The 15,372-nt window shown below is 39.7% G+C and overlaps 1 protein-coding gene across 2 annotated transcripts in view; it reads left to right on the top strand.

Moving 5' to 3' along the window:
* LOC130153095 (neuronal acetylcholine receptor subunit alpha-7) overlaps positions 1-9,712 on the top strand; it is a 45,581-nt gene extending 35,869 nt beyond the window's left edge. Inside the window, exons 6-11 of one of the 2 annotated variants that reach the window (XR_008823216.1) lie at positions 580-747; positions 1,095-1,289; positions 2,633-2,719; positions 3,366-3,475; positions 5,575-6,412; positions 9,468-9,706. Coding sequence is in view for 1 of the 2 variants with exons in the window: in XM_056347540.1 (XP_056203515.1) it covers positions 580-747; positions 1,095-1,289; positions 2,633-2,719; positions 3,366-3,475; positions 5,575-6,093 (1,079 nt within the window). In the remaining variant the exon portion in view is untranslated. Of the gene's footprint in view, positions 1-579; positions 748-1,094; positions 1,290-2,632; positions 2,720-3,365; positions 3,476-5,574 lie in introns of both variants that reach the window. The other variant, XM_056347540.1, reaches the window with a different exon arrangement.
* Positions 9,713-15,372: the final 5,660 nt, after the last annotated feature.

Raw genomic sequence — 15,372 nt, 5'->3', positions numbered from 1 at the left:
ATACAGCAATACAGCCAAATGCTTTCCAGACAGATTAATTTTTCCATCTAAGACTCCCAGAGGATTTCAGGGGATCGCCTGTTATTCTTTTGATTTAAGATGTTCCATTTGGTGCGGGTTTTTCAATTCAATTCTGAAAGCTGCTAAATGACAGGGCATGACTCAACAAGGGAAAAGAAAGAAGCTGGCTCTCCTGAATGTATCAAAGTCATGTAAATCTAATAAGACAGCAAATAATCTTTCAGGATTTCTTATTTTATCCAGTAAAAGAAATAGAAACAGATTGCTTATTCTGCTTCATTTCTTTCTGAAATACAGTATCTAGGAATCTGAGCTGTTCTCTAAATATTCTCCCACTGCATGCCAAAATGGAGATGTAGTCCAAAAACCAGCTTATAATATCAATGCATTAATGGGACAGTTAATGGTGCCCTTTTCTATGACTGACTTTCGATATTTACTGAGATGAAATATGCTTTACAAGGAAAAAGCAGAGAGTATGAGGTAGTACAAGGTCTGGTTACCTGAAATTATGTGGAACAAGCATTTAAATTAAGTGCTCTTTAAAATCCAATCTAGGTATATTCAAAAGCTCATGCTACATAGATGTGCGCTGGTTTCCCTTTGATGTTCAGAAGTGTAACCTGAAGTTTGGATCCTGGACTTACGGAGGCTGGTCCTTGGACTTACAAATGCAAGAAGCAGATATATCTGGCTATATTTCCAATGGAGAGTGGGATTTAGTAGGTAAGCACTTGATTTCTTATTTACACTGTGAACTTACAGCCTTGTCTCCACTGCTGAAATGGATGGAATAATGAATGCAATTCTGGAGACAGAAATTAATAAATTACCTAGCTAGTGGCATTTGAAACTGAGAAACAGGTATGAGGTGAAAATCAACATTAAAAAGTAGGTGACAAAATTTCTGCTTAATTCATTAAGTACCTTTTACCTGATTTTCCCTTATTATGTGACAAAAATGACTTTAATTGGGAATTAAGCTTAAAGAAGTAGTTTTACTGATAATCATTACATAATATACAGTTTATTCATATTAATTTCTAGTTTTCTTCCTCTTCCCTCCTACACAGGTGTTCCTGGGAAAAGAACTGAGAGTTTTTATGAGTGTTGTAAAGAACCCTACCCAGACGTAACGTTCACAGTAACTATGAGACGCAGGACTCTCTATTACGGCCTCAATCTTCTTATTCCTTGTGTACTGATATCGGCACTTGCTTTGTTAGTTTTTCTGCTTCCAGCAGACTCGGGAGAAAAGATCTCACTAGGTAAAGCCTTAATAGGATATTGTAAATATGACCAAAACAAAAGAAGTTGTCTTTTTAAAAGTTTTTTTAAACAGTCTGAGTAAGGCAAGGAGGACTAGCTTGCGTGCCCTGTTCTGGCTCACAAGCTGTTTTTACTGTTTGATGCTGAAGCTGGGTTATGTTTAACCCTTGCTCGCAGCTTCAGGGTACACTGGAGCTGTGAAATGGAGAGATTCCAGCCAACCAAGCAGAGGCATGACAATTCCTGGCTACCTTCCTTAAGAAGCAGGGCTTCATTTTTTGACGTTTATTTGCTGAAGAAAAATCCCCTGTTCACTGAGTAAAGCTTAAATTTACAAATGTGCATTTGAACGCTTTTATGTGGAATCCTTCTTAGTACAACTTGCTATTAAAAGGAAATACTAAGAGCCTAAGGTGCCTTCTCAGAAAGATTGATTCTAACTGCTCCTATTCTAATTTTCATAGTGAATTTTAATTTAAGTATTGGTTTTGAAACAAATCTGGTGACTTTGAGTACTTAATCCTTAAGATGGAGGCTAATTATGTAATGAAAACTTTTCCCCATGAAAAACTGCAAATGCACTGGCTTTTACTAAGTGAACATAGCTGTTAAAGGGTAGAAACAAAATCGACATTTCTACAGAACATGGTTTGATTGAGTAGTCACCTCCCTCATCAAGAAGTCCTTCTCCGTATTTTAAGTTGAATTATTTATTCCTAAATCGTTTTCCACCTGACAATAACTGCTTATTGTTTAAGACTAGTCCTGAGAAGAGTTAAGCCTTTTTCCAGGAAGATGGGAACTCATTGCTGAGCAACAGAAGTCAAATTCCAAAAATCAAAAATAACAGTCAAGACTGCTTGGGCATAGCCCTATGTAGAACCTGACAACTACTATCAAAAGATATCTAAGTCTGTCCAAGACCGCAAATCTGTTTTTCAGGAATATTATGCATCACACCACCTGCAGCTTCCATGCCAATTAATCAAGTGTCATACGGTCAAATATTCAAAATCACACCATGTTTCCAAAGCAAACAAGCAGCAAGAATTACTTTGATTTACCTCAGCTAATTAGCAAGCGGTGATAAAAGCTGATCAGTGACAAGGATCTAAACTTTTATACATCTGTGCAAGCACAGGTACTAGGTTGGCAGCACTGCTACCCTGAACTTGAGGTAGTACAAGAAAGGACAGGAATATGTACCACTGACGTGCCGCTGCAAGGGTAGCAGTGGGAATGCATCTTGCAAAGAGCACTCCTTCAGGTTCATTTTCTGCTTCTTACTGCTTTGTTATTAGAAGCTACTGATCTAATTTCACATTTTGTGTTTATCTTTCAGGTATAACAGTCTTATTGTCTCTCACTGTCTTCATGTTACTTGTGGCTGAAATTATGCCAGCAACATCTGATTCTGTGCCCTTAATTGGTAAGCTAACTACAGGTTTTATTCACTTTTATTTTTTTGTCAGAAGAGGAGCAGTGACTTTGCACAAAGGCTAGCAGTAAGGCAAACTACCATCTGTACAATGGCCTACTTAAATTGAATTAGAAAAATGCTGCAAATTGATAGGAGGCTCCGGTGGGTGTGATCCCCTATACAGCTTCCATGCTCCCTGCTCTGAACAAAACAGAGAACCTGTGTGTATCTTAGGAAAGCAGAAGGGAGCCTGTTTTCTGTGGAAGAAGTTGTTGCAGTTCTGACACAATTGGCTAGACGTTAGGAATGCAGAGATAAATATGATTAAATTTTCCCATTGTAGTTGCTCAAACAGGAAGAGAAACTTTTCAGAAGAGGTACTAGCCAGTCTCCACAGTACTGGTGAAAGAAAATAGAGGACAATTTTTTTCAGGGTTGCTTAGAAAAGGCGGGTGCTTAGTTCCACAGGGAAAGTTACTCAAGGCTGGCTAGCCTCTCAAAATAACAGCTGCTTTTGAGAAATCTTTCACAAGTACCTAAAGCAGCACATGTATCACAATGAAAAACTTAATGCATGTATATAAACACCCTTTAAAATAGCTACAAAGCAATATCAGCCGAAGTATATTGCTGTAATTATCTCTTTATTTTGCAGCTCAGTATTTTGCCAGCACTATGATTATTGTTGGCCTTTCTGTTGTTGTCACTGTTATTGTTCTACAATACCATCATCATGATCCAGATGGGGGGAAAATGCCTAAATGGGTAAGGTTTGATTTTCATTCATTATCCATTGCATAAATATCCAGATCAGGGATGTGATAGATTAGCTAGTGATCCACATTTACTTCTTACTGTTAAAAACATATAAATCCTTCCTAATCATTTTGTCTTGAAAAGTAGTTTCACCAGAAATTAGATATCCAGGTGTGTTTCATGTGGTTGGCTTCATAGAGGGTATATGTGTGTGAGAGATGGAATGAATGAATATCTCTCAACTTGCTTCTATATTCCAAATCTCCTTCACCACAGCTAGAAGCAACTCAGGATTTTGCTGAAAGCTAAAGATATAAATGAAGGTGATTTTCAAATAAGCTGCAGATGTCAGAAGCGAAACAGGTAGAAGGAAAGAGAAAGGTGCTGATGGAGATTATAAATGCATGAAATACACTGCCCTCAAGCTACAACTGTGCAGTTGCTACATATTTAGCTGCTGTGCATACAGAAGCATTAACAGCCTAAAAAGCCATTTTTAAAGATGGTTGTTAAAGTGGAAGCAAAACTTGCTCTGAAAATCCTCATCTTTACATCTCTGGTCAAGAACACCTGTAAAGTGCAAAGAAAAATAAGTCTTTTTCTAAGCACGTTAAGACTTTCTTTATCATGTACTTCTATAAGTGGTTGTTTTTACAGAGAACCTTACGATGATATTGAAATACTAAATATTGGTGAGTATCATCAGCTAACTGTCCACTCTTCCTGACTTCACTCAGCTCACAGCAGCGTCAGGCATTACTGAAAATGAGAGAACTTTGTCTTTTTTTTCTGTCTAGAACAATGAGTTATTATTATCCTTACTGGCCAAAAAGGATGTGCATACAGCAGTGCCCTGCAGACAAAAGATAATGAGATATTCCCTGGCCTATTCTGGGGCAGTGACTTTAAAATAAATTTCAATAAAGAGAATAAAAAGTATATAACTTTAGACGCGTATTTGATGACCTAAAGGGAATAAATGTTTAGTACAGAGCCAAACATCCGGAGAAGACAGAGTACTTGAGGCTGAGTAGTGAGCTTTAGTGTTGAGAAGCTGAAGTCCATTAAATATTATTTGGATACTGGTGGATTTTGGATCAGGCCCTCAGCTAATGGAATATTATCCTTCTTGGTGAAGCTTGACAGTGTAAATAAAGTAACAGGGCAAGATCTTTGCCTGGGATGTTTGCCTGGATAGAATATCTACTGTGAGTGGCAATCCACAGTCAGAATAAATGGACCAAATCCAATATTAATTACAGTGTAAGGTTTACATATTATATGAGGCAATAATATTTCATTAGTGCTCTGGAAAAGAAACACTGGAACGAGCTCTTAAAATCTGATTGAAATAAATTACAGAAGCTTGCATCTGGACTGGAACAGTCTCTGCCTTGCCTGCACTTTCTGTAAGGCTGGATTAAGGCAATATGGAAAACAATAAAATGATACACACTGATTAAATTTACAAAATATTTTTTAAAAATCAATGTATTTTCATCTTTTTTCCATGCTATATCCAGATTTGTTTTCCAAAATCTGCAATCAGCTGTCATGAAAGCAGTGTGAGAACAGAGCCAAAACTTTATAAAGCTTGGTGGTCCAGCCCAGCATAGCATCTTTTTTAGCAAACCCCTCCAAACAGTAGCGTCATGTGAATTGACTACTAGAGCACAAATATGAGTAAAAGAATTTTAATTTACCAACTACAGTCTAAAGCAGTGCTATGAAGACTGCTAAAAAGCAACTCCTCTTTAGTAAGTTTTTTTCTTCTTTATAATCCATGGTTTGCAGTACAGGTGGAAGCGCCTGCCGTACCGCTGAAGTGTAAGGCAAATGCAGAACTATGGAGGCTCCCATTAGAGGAGGGTGTCTCCCAGTAATGCTGGCCAGCCTGAGGCAATCAACAGCACTGTTAGAATAAGAAAGCAGCCTCAGTGACTGGCAAATCCATCAGCTGGAAAACTCCAGTACCATTTTCTAGAAATCCTGTGCAGACTAGACAGAGAACATGGCCTAGACAGCCACCCCAGCTGCGAAAACACCACTAGTGCCCAAAGGCAGTGGCTGTGTGAGGAGATGCTTATTCTTAAAAAAATTTATTTCAGACAAGAATCATCCTTCTCAACTGGTGTGCTTGGTTTCTGAGGATGAAAAGACCAGGGGAAGACAAAGTGCGTCCTGCCTGTCAACACAAACAGCGTCGGTGTAGCCTGTCAAGTGTGGAGTTGAACACTGTGAGTGGACAGCAATCCAGTAACGGGAATATGCTCTACATTGGGTTTAGGGGGCTGGAAGGGGTTCACTGCACACCTACCACTGATTCAGGGGTGATCTGTGGGAGGATGACCTGCTCACCAACAGATGAAGAAAACCTGCTGCACAGTGGCCACCCCTCTGAAGGTGACCCAGATTTGGCTAAGATCTTGGAAGAGGTCAGGTACATTGCAAACCGCTTCAGAGACCAGGATGAAGAGGAGGCCGTTTGCAATGAATGGAAGTTTGCAGCCTCCGTAGTGGATCGGCTCTGCCTGATGGCTTTTTCAGTCTTCACGATCATTTGTACAATTGGTATTCTAATGTCGGCACCAAACTTTGTAGAGGCTGTGTCTAAAGATTTTGCTTAATTCCTAACTAAAATCTGATTCTCTGAAGTATGATATGTAGCAAATAAGAGTGTGTTTTTTTTGTCTGATCGCTTGTTTTTAATGAGTATACTGCTTCTCATTGTCCACTTTCTTTTGCCCCCCTTTCTGGTCCTGAGCTCCTTTCGGAAGAGTGGCACCATTTCAGAAGGGAAGCCAGGGATTTCTCCCTGGGCTGCCTGTGCACAGCTCCTCTGAGCACTCTCCTGTGGTAGATGGAAGTGACATATACCCTTCTGAATGACAGGGTATCGCACCACCCTCTCTTCACATTTGTGAAGTGGCTGTTACAAAACAACAGGTAGGCAATGCCAGAAATGTCACTTCTTCAGACTTTGTTAGAAAAGATAGAAGGTGGTCCCTTTTAACTGTCAGAATGAGTGACTGTAAACACCTCTGTTTAGGAGAGGATTAAACTCAAATAGGTGGAAGCTCAAACAGTGGAGAGAAAAGGGAGAAATCACTGTTTTTTCAGTTACTGCTTCTTACTGAGTCATGGTATCTGGCTCTTCAGCTCACTCATAACCAGTCAGATCCGTAACTCCCTGCATCTTACAGAGAGCATATGTGACTTTGCAGCATTCCGAGTTCACCTGAGACACCAAAACCCTGAAAGTTAAGATGATACAGAACATAACTTGTCCTTCTATATCTTTCTGGATTTGACCTAGAAGTTTGGGCTGAATTCTTAAACAGGCATCACAGTAATTTTTGCACCGTTTCCTACTTCTCCCTAGAAAGACATTCTTTCAACTGATGACCTTTTAACTATCAAAAAGAAAATGAAGGATTTATGATTCCTTTATCCTCAACTTGTTTAAAAACACACACACACACACGCACAATTGATCTTTACTGTTAACTGGAAACTTGGAAAAAGTAACTCAGTATCTTTTACAGGCTTAAGTGTAAATGAAGAATCTAAAGCAAAAAGAAGCCATTAAATCCTGAGATCAAGTTTTTAATTTAAAAATTGTTTGTTCTGTTGCGTACTTAGCATTTTATAGACCTCCATCTGTTGAGTCATTAGAACATGTCTTTACAAGAAAACTGCACCTTTTCTGCTCAGTTTATCATCTAAAGAGCACTAATGAAAAATAAAGCTTTCTTGGGTCTGATATAAACTGTGAACTGTATAAATATATATTTATAAACACACTGCATATATGTCCAAGGAAAGGTTGAGACTTAAATACACATTCTCTTAAGTCTAGATAGACATTTGTAAAGACAAACCCAATACTTTGTAACTTTATGTTATTTCTCATTCTGAAATTCTCCTGTCAAAATATGCGTAGTTTTCATATGACTTCGATGTCTTAACGAGAAGGGCTGAGCTGAGAGTACCAGGACCTCAAACTCCTGGGTACAAACCAGCTGAGGATCAGCCTCTTGCTGGCGCACCAGTACTCATGACCAGTCATCTAAGTGGTAACAGATGTGTGAGAGGATTACTTAGCACTGACTGCTTGCATTATCCTACAGAATCCCCCCAACTTGTTGGCTGAGGTCTTCAGAGACACACACATGGAGGCCTGTTGTAGCATGTTTTTGCTGTAAAAGAAACTCAAGGCCTCCGTTTATCTCAAACAGTTAAAATGAAATGATGAAATGCTTATTCTCCCTAGGTAAAAATTTCCTTCTTAAAGTCTGCTCTCCTGAGAGCAGGAGAGCCAAATTTCATGTAAACCAAGCTCAGAGTCACCACAGGTACAGTGCATCACCCGAGGGAACACCTTGCTCAAGCACCTTCATGCCAGAGAAAAGGGCAGGAGGAGTGAAAGGAAGGCAAGATATTTCTTACAGTTTGTGAATTCTGTCTTCCTAAAGGTTCATTCAGAATCTCACACTATGAAGTCAGGAGCAAAGCATTCAAATCCTTTTTGAAATCTCATCTTGAAACCACGCCTCAGATTTACCTGTGAAGAAGTTGTATTTTCAGGACCAGTTATTAAGAATTAGCCATGCAGTTATCCCTGCAAATAGTTTCCAGTTTGTAGATTGCATACAAATAGAAACTACTAGTCCAAACTCTGAAGTACGAGTTTTGTTCATTTGTGAATAACTACACGTATCATGTGGCATGTACTGCTCTTCTGAGTAATGTTTCTAGACTAGGCATCCTGATGTGAATGCTGATTTGCATTAGTAATTTTTCCTTCTGCAAGTATCCCTAAGTAGCTGCGTAGGGTGTTCCATTTAGTCTTTGTAAAGTTTTGGGGTCCTCTTGGAGAAGAATTTTTTAAGAAGAAATGAAGACTTTTGGGGACTACCTTGTACAATAGACACAACTATTGCAACCATAATACATGACGCATGTAATATAGAAGCATGACAGTAGCCCTCTTTCCACCAGAATCCATTTACAGTATCTGTAGAAATCATCTTGCTAAATACAGGAGTTCTTCACAGAAGGATGGAGAAAGCAATTTACAATTTGACAGCAAACCTCATTATCAATGACAGAGATGCCTACGCTTAAAAACCCGATACTGGTATTTAGCCTTTAGTGAAGTCCTGCCAAAGTCTGTAACGTGGAGCTTGTAAGACTGTCACAGTTTGTAATAATGTCAGCGAATACCAGGTGTTACACAAAGCAGCTGTAAGACACCAGCATCATGCCTACACCACTGCCTTTATCATTGGCAGGATTAATGAAAATGCACCAAGGGGACAAGTGAATCCTAATTTTCCTGTTAACAGAACCTGTAAACGTTTGGTAATAAGATTATTATGAATTTTAAATACAACAGTGACAACTCAGTTACATTATTTTGCATCTATGAGTTAAATGTTCCTAGAGCTGAGCAAAACTGGTTTGTTTCTTGTCAAATCGTGTGCGTCAAATATATTTGTGTATGTGCTAAACAATATTTTGATCTAAATGCTGGGAAAAATATTTATTTACAATTCTGGGCACGGAGATGGCAATTAAATACTGTATACAGTACGTCTATGTATTAAAACCTACATATTGATGGTAAGGATCTGCTATAATCTTAAAGAGTCCAGAGAGAGGATGAGTAAGTAGTTCACCACAACTAAGCTATGACTTGTCTGACAAATTCAAAAGCTCACTCTAGAGCTCAGCTGTCATGTATGATACTACGTGTGAACAATGTATATTACTTTTTCTGGTTTTATATTGAATTGTATTGAATATTTAAAAGACTTTTTAATATTTAAAAGGATTTAAGTGTTAATGCCAAAAGAGTTCCAAACAAAATTTTAAAAGGTTTTAAATACAGATAAATTAAACAGTATTTAAAATATTAAATTATTTTATATATGAATTGATACTACTATGTAAGACTTGTTTTTAAGGTTTCTTCAAATTCTCTTTACATTCTCTCTAGCTGCAGGATGTAATCTCAGCTCACCTGCAACAAGTCAACGTTTCACCTTCTTTAACAAGAAAAGAAGGTAAACCAAAGTCCCAGATTTTCTTTTCTTTTCTTTTGTTATACTGTTTTTTACATTAAGAAACACTGCATAAAGGGCATTAGAAAGAGTCGTTACATCTGCCAGGTACTGATTGTCATTAAGAAATTCAATAACTTTTCAGTCCAGTACAAATAAAAGATTTAGATCAAGAGACTTTTCATTCTTTCTCATTCTGCTAAGATGGAAACAAACTCAAGCAGTAGAAAATGTGACTAGCCATAAAAGAAAGAAAAACGTCTTTAGATCTATCAATCTGGGATGACAAAGGTCTTCGATAATTAAAAATACATTCATATCCTCCTAGCAAACCCATCCAACACCAAACATATATTACTTCAGCCTTACATAAGCGATCAAAGTTAGCTGAGTAGGACAAATGCCGTTTAAGTTTTGGATTGGCCTCAATGCCAGTAATAATTTACTTCTTGAAATTTAACAGAGTAGAGAGAAAAAACAAATCTGTACCAGCTGAATAAACTGCTGGTTTTGCCAGCTGCAAGTCTGGTTTGTTGGCTACTGGTAAAAATACATCTAATCAGCAGAATGTCCCCCGGATGGGGAAAAAACACGTCAGTGTAGTTTTCTGCAGACAAATGAGTTGTACTGCCTACATGCTGAACCAGCGTCCTGAAAAGCTTTCGTTCTTTACGTTCTTTACAACAGCCTGCTGAGTATGTGCCAGTACTAAAAATCAAGGGTTGCTGAACCCAAGATTTTATTTTCTTATAGCTTCTGCAAGCTTGTAAGGAACAGCTGATGACGACTGGTTTGGTCAAGGTCACCAAACGAAGTCCTACAAGTGTGTAGTTGTTGCTGAACCCAGCCTGTCTTTGGGTAAGAGCTGCCACGGGTCACAGTGTCAGACACTGGGGTCACACTGGTGGCTGCCCACTCTGTCAAGCTGACATTCCTGCCTTCTCTCCTGGAGCGCCGGGAGGCAGGACATCCTGCATCAGACAGACTGCTACACTTCAGCACGGCCGGCCAGGTGTAGCTCAGCACACACCAGGCAATTCCCTGCCACTGGGTATAAACCCACCGTCACACACACCCCATCCCTGAAGCATTTATGAATGGGAATAAAAACGAGACTGCTGTGTGCTGCTGCTCGCAGGCATCGGGGTGGTTAACGTGCAGGCTGAGAGCTGCCCTGGTTTAGGAGTTTTGATCTAATGTCACTGCCCGGGGGGTGGCAACGTCTGTAACAGCACAGGGTCTTGTGGCTATAGAGAGTAACAGTATCAACCATCCCGTTTTAATCCTGTAAGAACAGTTAGAATACATTTTCTCTTCAACAAAACTGACTACTTAGCCTAATGCCCTGATATTAAAATACGAGTAAATCTTAAAGGGCTGGGAACAGAATCTGCACGTTACAGCAAATCTAACCTGGTAATCAAACAGGACCTCAACAGGACTACAACTACAAATGAAAGCCTGCCATTATTACTTTTTTTTTTTTTACATTGCTTCTGCTGCTTAAAAGAAAACTTTAACATTTATGTAACATTTATTTGTGCTATTGCTATATAAGCAATTTGCAGATGATGGCATAGAGAAAGAATAAACAACAATCTCTCACGCTCCAATGCCCACATTCAAAATTGCCATTTATTAACAGAACATGAAAGTATTCAAATCTGAAACTTAGCATCAGCGTCTTATCTAGGCGCTCCTTGTAAAGATACTGCTAGTAAATCACCAAGTTTTTGGAGCTGCAGTGGCTTGTCCTGTAATAAAGCTATACAGGAATAGCAGTTTAAACCCCAAAATAATTTGAACTATCTGCATATTTTTACCTTATAAAAAACCCCCAAACCAAAACCCAACAAAAATTTAACAGCCAGAACATGATATAATGCTACTTTGGAATATGTGTATGTGAGAATAACATCCATAGATGTTTTCCTCTTAACTAAACAATTCAGGATATGACCCAGTGCCTCAGTGCCTGTAAAAGGCAGGGAATTCTTTCCTCTGAGTCCAGAAGTCTGTGATCAGGACTATATGCAGTCCAGCAAACCTCACAGTTCTCATTTACACATTCCTCTGGTTCATGGTAGGCACAGAGATGAATTAAGAACAAGCCAAATATTAAATACTTACATTAAATGTGCTTTAGGCTTAGAAACTAAAAATCTGCATCCCAGAGCAAGATGTATGTACAACATCCCTCAGACAGTATTGTCTTACCTCTCTGTGCACGTATTACATACAGCTGTGAAACATTTCCATAATAACTTTGTTACTAGAAAAGAATTCTTGTCTCGAGATGGCTTTTGCTGACACAGCACATTCATTGCTCCCTGTCCTTCTTCCAATTTCTGGCTAAGTGAAACCTAATTACCAGGCTATTTTGATCAAAATTCAGGAAGAGTATGTAAAAGTTTGACCCTTGACTCAAGAGAGAATAGTCACAAAATGACATTACCATGCCAAGTGGCGCCCTGGACAGGATGCGCTCTGATGGAGCGTTGGTGCCAACGCTGCAGCGCACACATGCCTGCGGTGGAGGCAGCTCTTGCAGATGGCAGCAGCATGCTTGCACACCAAAGCAGACTCACCAGATCCACTGTGTGTGGCATGAAAAGTAAGTTTTCCTGGTTCTTCTGACTATGCTGTGTACATAATACATACATTTTATTAAATGAGTAAAATGGTAAAAACGTAAATGAGTAAAATTTTACTCATTTTATTAAATGAGTAAAATGGGTGAAAATGAGAATATGCTGTCTTCACGGGTTAGTACTTAGCTCGGCTTGAAAGATATTGCTTTCTTTTGATGAGGTAATAACATAAGAGACTTGGAAGCGAGAGGTTGCAATATGTAGCCCAGTTGGTCTTTTCTTAAGACTGTCAGAAACTAAGCTGAAACCAGGTTAATGACATGCACAGTGGTTGTAGTTCTCTTTTTGCTAAACCAGTTTTAAAGCCTGTTGAAGTTAAACTGCTGCATCCTTCTCTGCACTTAAGCTTAACATTATCCTGCCTGCAGTTAGCAAAGACCTGTTGTAACACTGCTTGATGAGACTTTACACACCATCCATGGTGTTTATAACGGAAGTACCTTGCAGTGGAAACAAGAACAAGCTGCGAGAGTACTGTATCTCTTAAAACAAGCTGTAAAAGGTAAAAAGGGTGTATGAAGAGCTGGCAGAGAATGGGGGGAGGCAGGTTTGATATGATCATCAACAGAGAGCTGTGACATACACCACGGGTACCACAGCTGTACGCCGAGGCCCAGCCAGCCATCAGGAGCTGTTGGTGCCGGACGGGGGCTGCGAGGGGGCAGGTCAGTCACAGGTGGCTACACTCCACTTTGGGTCTTTTAACATACATGTGCACAGCCGCATTTGTGACAACTGATCTGACCTGCGCTTCATTTAATGACGTACATATGCGAAGGTCTAGCGCTGGTTGTAGCTTGAAGCCCTCTTGTCACTTTTATCTAAAGCAGAGGCTGCCCTCCCTCTATTTCTACGTGTACGTATAAAGCCTGCTTCTTCAGGGAGACAGAGCTGAAACAAAACATACTCAAAGTTGTAAATAAACACTTGCAAAATATTCTGAAAAATGTATGCAAAGCAAATGTGTGTGTTAGCTCAAAATCAGTATGGTTTCTGCTGCTAAAAATATACTGGAATTCATGGCTTTCCAGTAGTTTTTCAGTTGCAGTAGTTTGCCGGGGCTTTTAGTATGCCAGCTGATAAATGGGATGGGGGTAACAACCTTCTTGCTGAAATTCTGAAGCAATCTGTGTGGGTTGAATGGGGTATAAGTGAAAACTCCTACGGCCAGCACAGCTTTTAGTCCTAGCACACTACAGCCTGCCTTTTAACAAAGCGCACTGTTCTTTTGCAACCATTTAATGGACTGTTCTGTGCACCCAATGGAAGCAAGCTGTAATGAATGGCACTGCAGAGATCTAAAGTGTCCAGCCTCAGTTCTGAAATAACTGGATTCATGCCCACTAAATACAGTAACAAAAGCCCATTTATTTTCTCATGCGCTTTCCCTAGTGCACTGGAAAATGTCCTATCTACTTGCAGCAATCTAAAACCTGCACAGTGCAAATTCTGAGACTGGTGTCTCCAGACATTGCCTTTATCATGTTTTAACAGTAACCCTACAACAGGAGATTTAGCCCAATATTATGTACAAAACACACCTTCATTCTGCAACTTTTGCAAGTTCAAACTCTTTCGCCCCTTGCTCCAAAGGCCCCAACAAGAGCAGTGTTGTGTCTGCACAGCAAGCAGAGCAATAACAGCCACCAAAAGATGTCTTCTCAGAGCTAAACAACGTCAAAACTTTTTGCATAAACCCAGAGCTCTGAATTGCAGTATTTGTCACCTTCTATACATACACCTAATTTAGACCATTTGGGCTCAAGAATAACTTAATTTATTCTCCAGTTCTTCGAGGTATCAGAGATGGCATTTTCCATCTCTCAATTCTGTCATTAGCATGCACTGCGTTCAGTCGGAGCTTTTGCTGCTGACAATTTCCATAAGAGCCTTCACCTCCAGTGAGGGTGGTGAGTGTTTTCTCTTGAACAGAGTTAGTATGAAAACTTCAATAGTCTTTCTATAATGCCACGAACTGCATAATTGATTTGGAAAAATGATCTGCGTTAGGGAGCATCACGAGGTTACAGGTACTCCATACTACTTTTCTCCAGACAGTAGCAGCATTGATTTTCCCATTCACTCGACAAAAGAATACTTTAAGAAAAACTCTTCCTTCGTGTTACCTGACACACACGCCTCTGCCTATGCATATTTTCTTCACTTAACAGAGCAGAGCCCAAGCTCCTGCTGAGTCAGAAAGCTGCTAGGGATGTGCAAGTGTGGAAAAGCTGCTCCGCAGGCAGTGAGCGAGCCATATTGCTGTTTGCTACAAGCCAGTAATCTGCAGGGCAGAGGAGAAGACTAGGCACGACTTCAGCAAAGGCAAAACTCTACAGGGAAGAAGTTCAATCCTTCCTCCGAGAGTTGTTCCTCTTTGCCTATCCAGCTAACAAGACTGTCAACACAGATGAAGAATACTCTATCATAGTGTATTTAGAAAGATTTATGTACTTTTTTTTTTTCTCCTTAGTCAAGAGAAACATGCACATACAACCACACCAGAAAAAGGATATTTTCTAGATAAGGTGTAAGCAAATTTTGTTTACCTGTAAGTCACTGGCTGACTGGCTGTAGAGTCTAGGGCAAAAACGAGAGTCTAACTCTCCTGACAGCCCTTTCACAATCATCGTTTGTGCAGAGTTACATTTACGCTTGGACTTGATGCTTTTAAGGGTCTTTTCCCACCTACATGGCTCTGTGTTTCTATGTGTACCTTTTTGATTCCAGAAGATGACATGTGTGCCAAGAGAGTGCCATCTTTCCTGCAAGATACATGCAGAACCGGTGGCGTTTGGCACCTATTTGAAACACAGGACTTTCTGCCTCAGCTTTGCCCTGCTATATTTCCACTGTGCTTCTCACTTGATCCTGTCACATGTTGTCCCATGACTGAGTAAGGGTCAGTCCCCAGGCTCACGATACCGGCTTAGAGCAATTGTGGAGACTAGCTCCTATTTATACAATGTACACAATTGCTTGTTACCCTACAGAGACTCCAGACTGCTGCAGATGAGAAAAAACCCCACAACTTCGCTTTAAAACGTTGCTCACCAGGGGTTGCTTATTCATGTGAGCTGCTCTGAAATGAAGAAATCCTAAAAACTAGCTGCTCAAGATGACCATGGGTGTATTTTGCTCTGAAAAATAGGGATAGAGCAAAATGAGGTGGTACTCATCGGGAAAGACA

Source organism: Falco biarmicus, chromosome 7 (assembly GCF_023638135.1).
Source record: "Falco biarmicus isolate bFalBia1 chromosome 7, bFalBia1.pri, whole genome shotgun sequence".
In the NCBI taxonomy this organism is placed as follows: Eukaryota; Metazoa; Chordata; class Aves; order Falconiformes; family Falconidae; genus Falco; species Falco biarmicus.
This window is presented reverse-complemented; position numbering and strand designations above follow the sequence as displayed.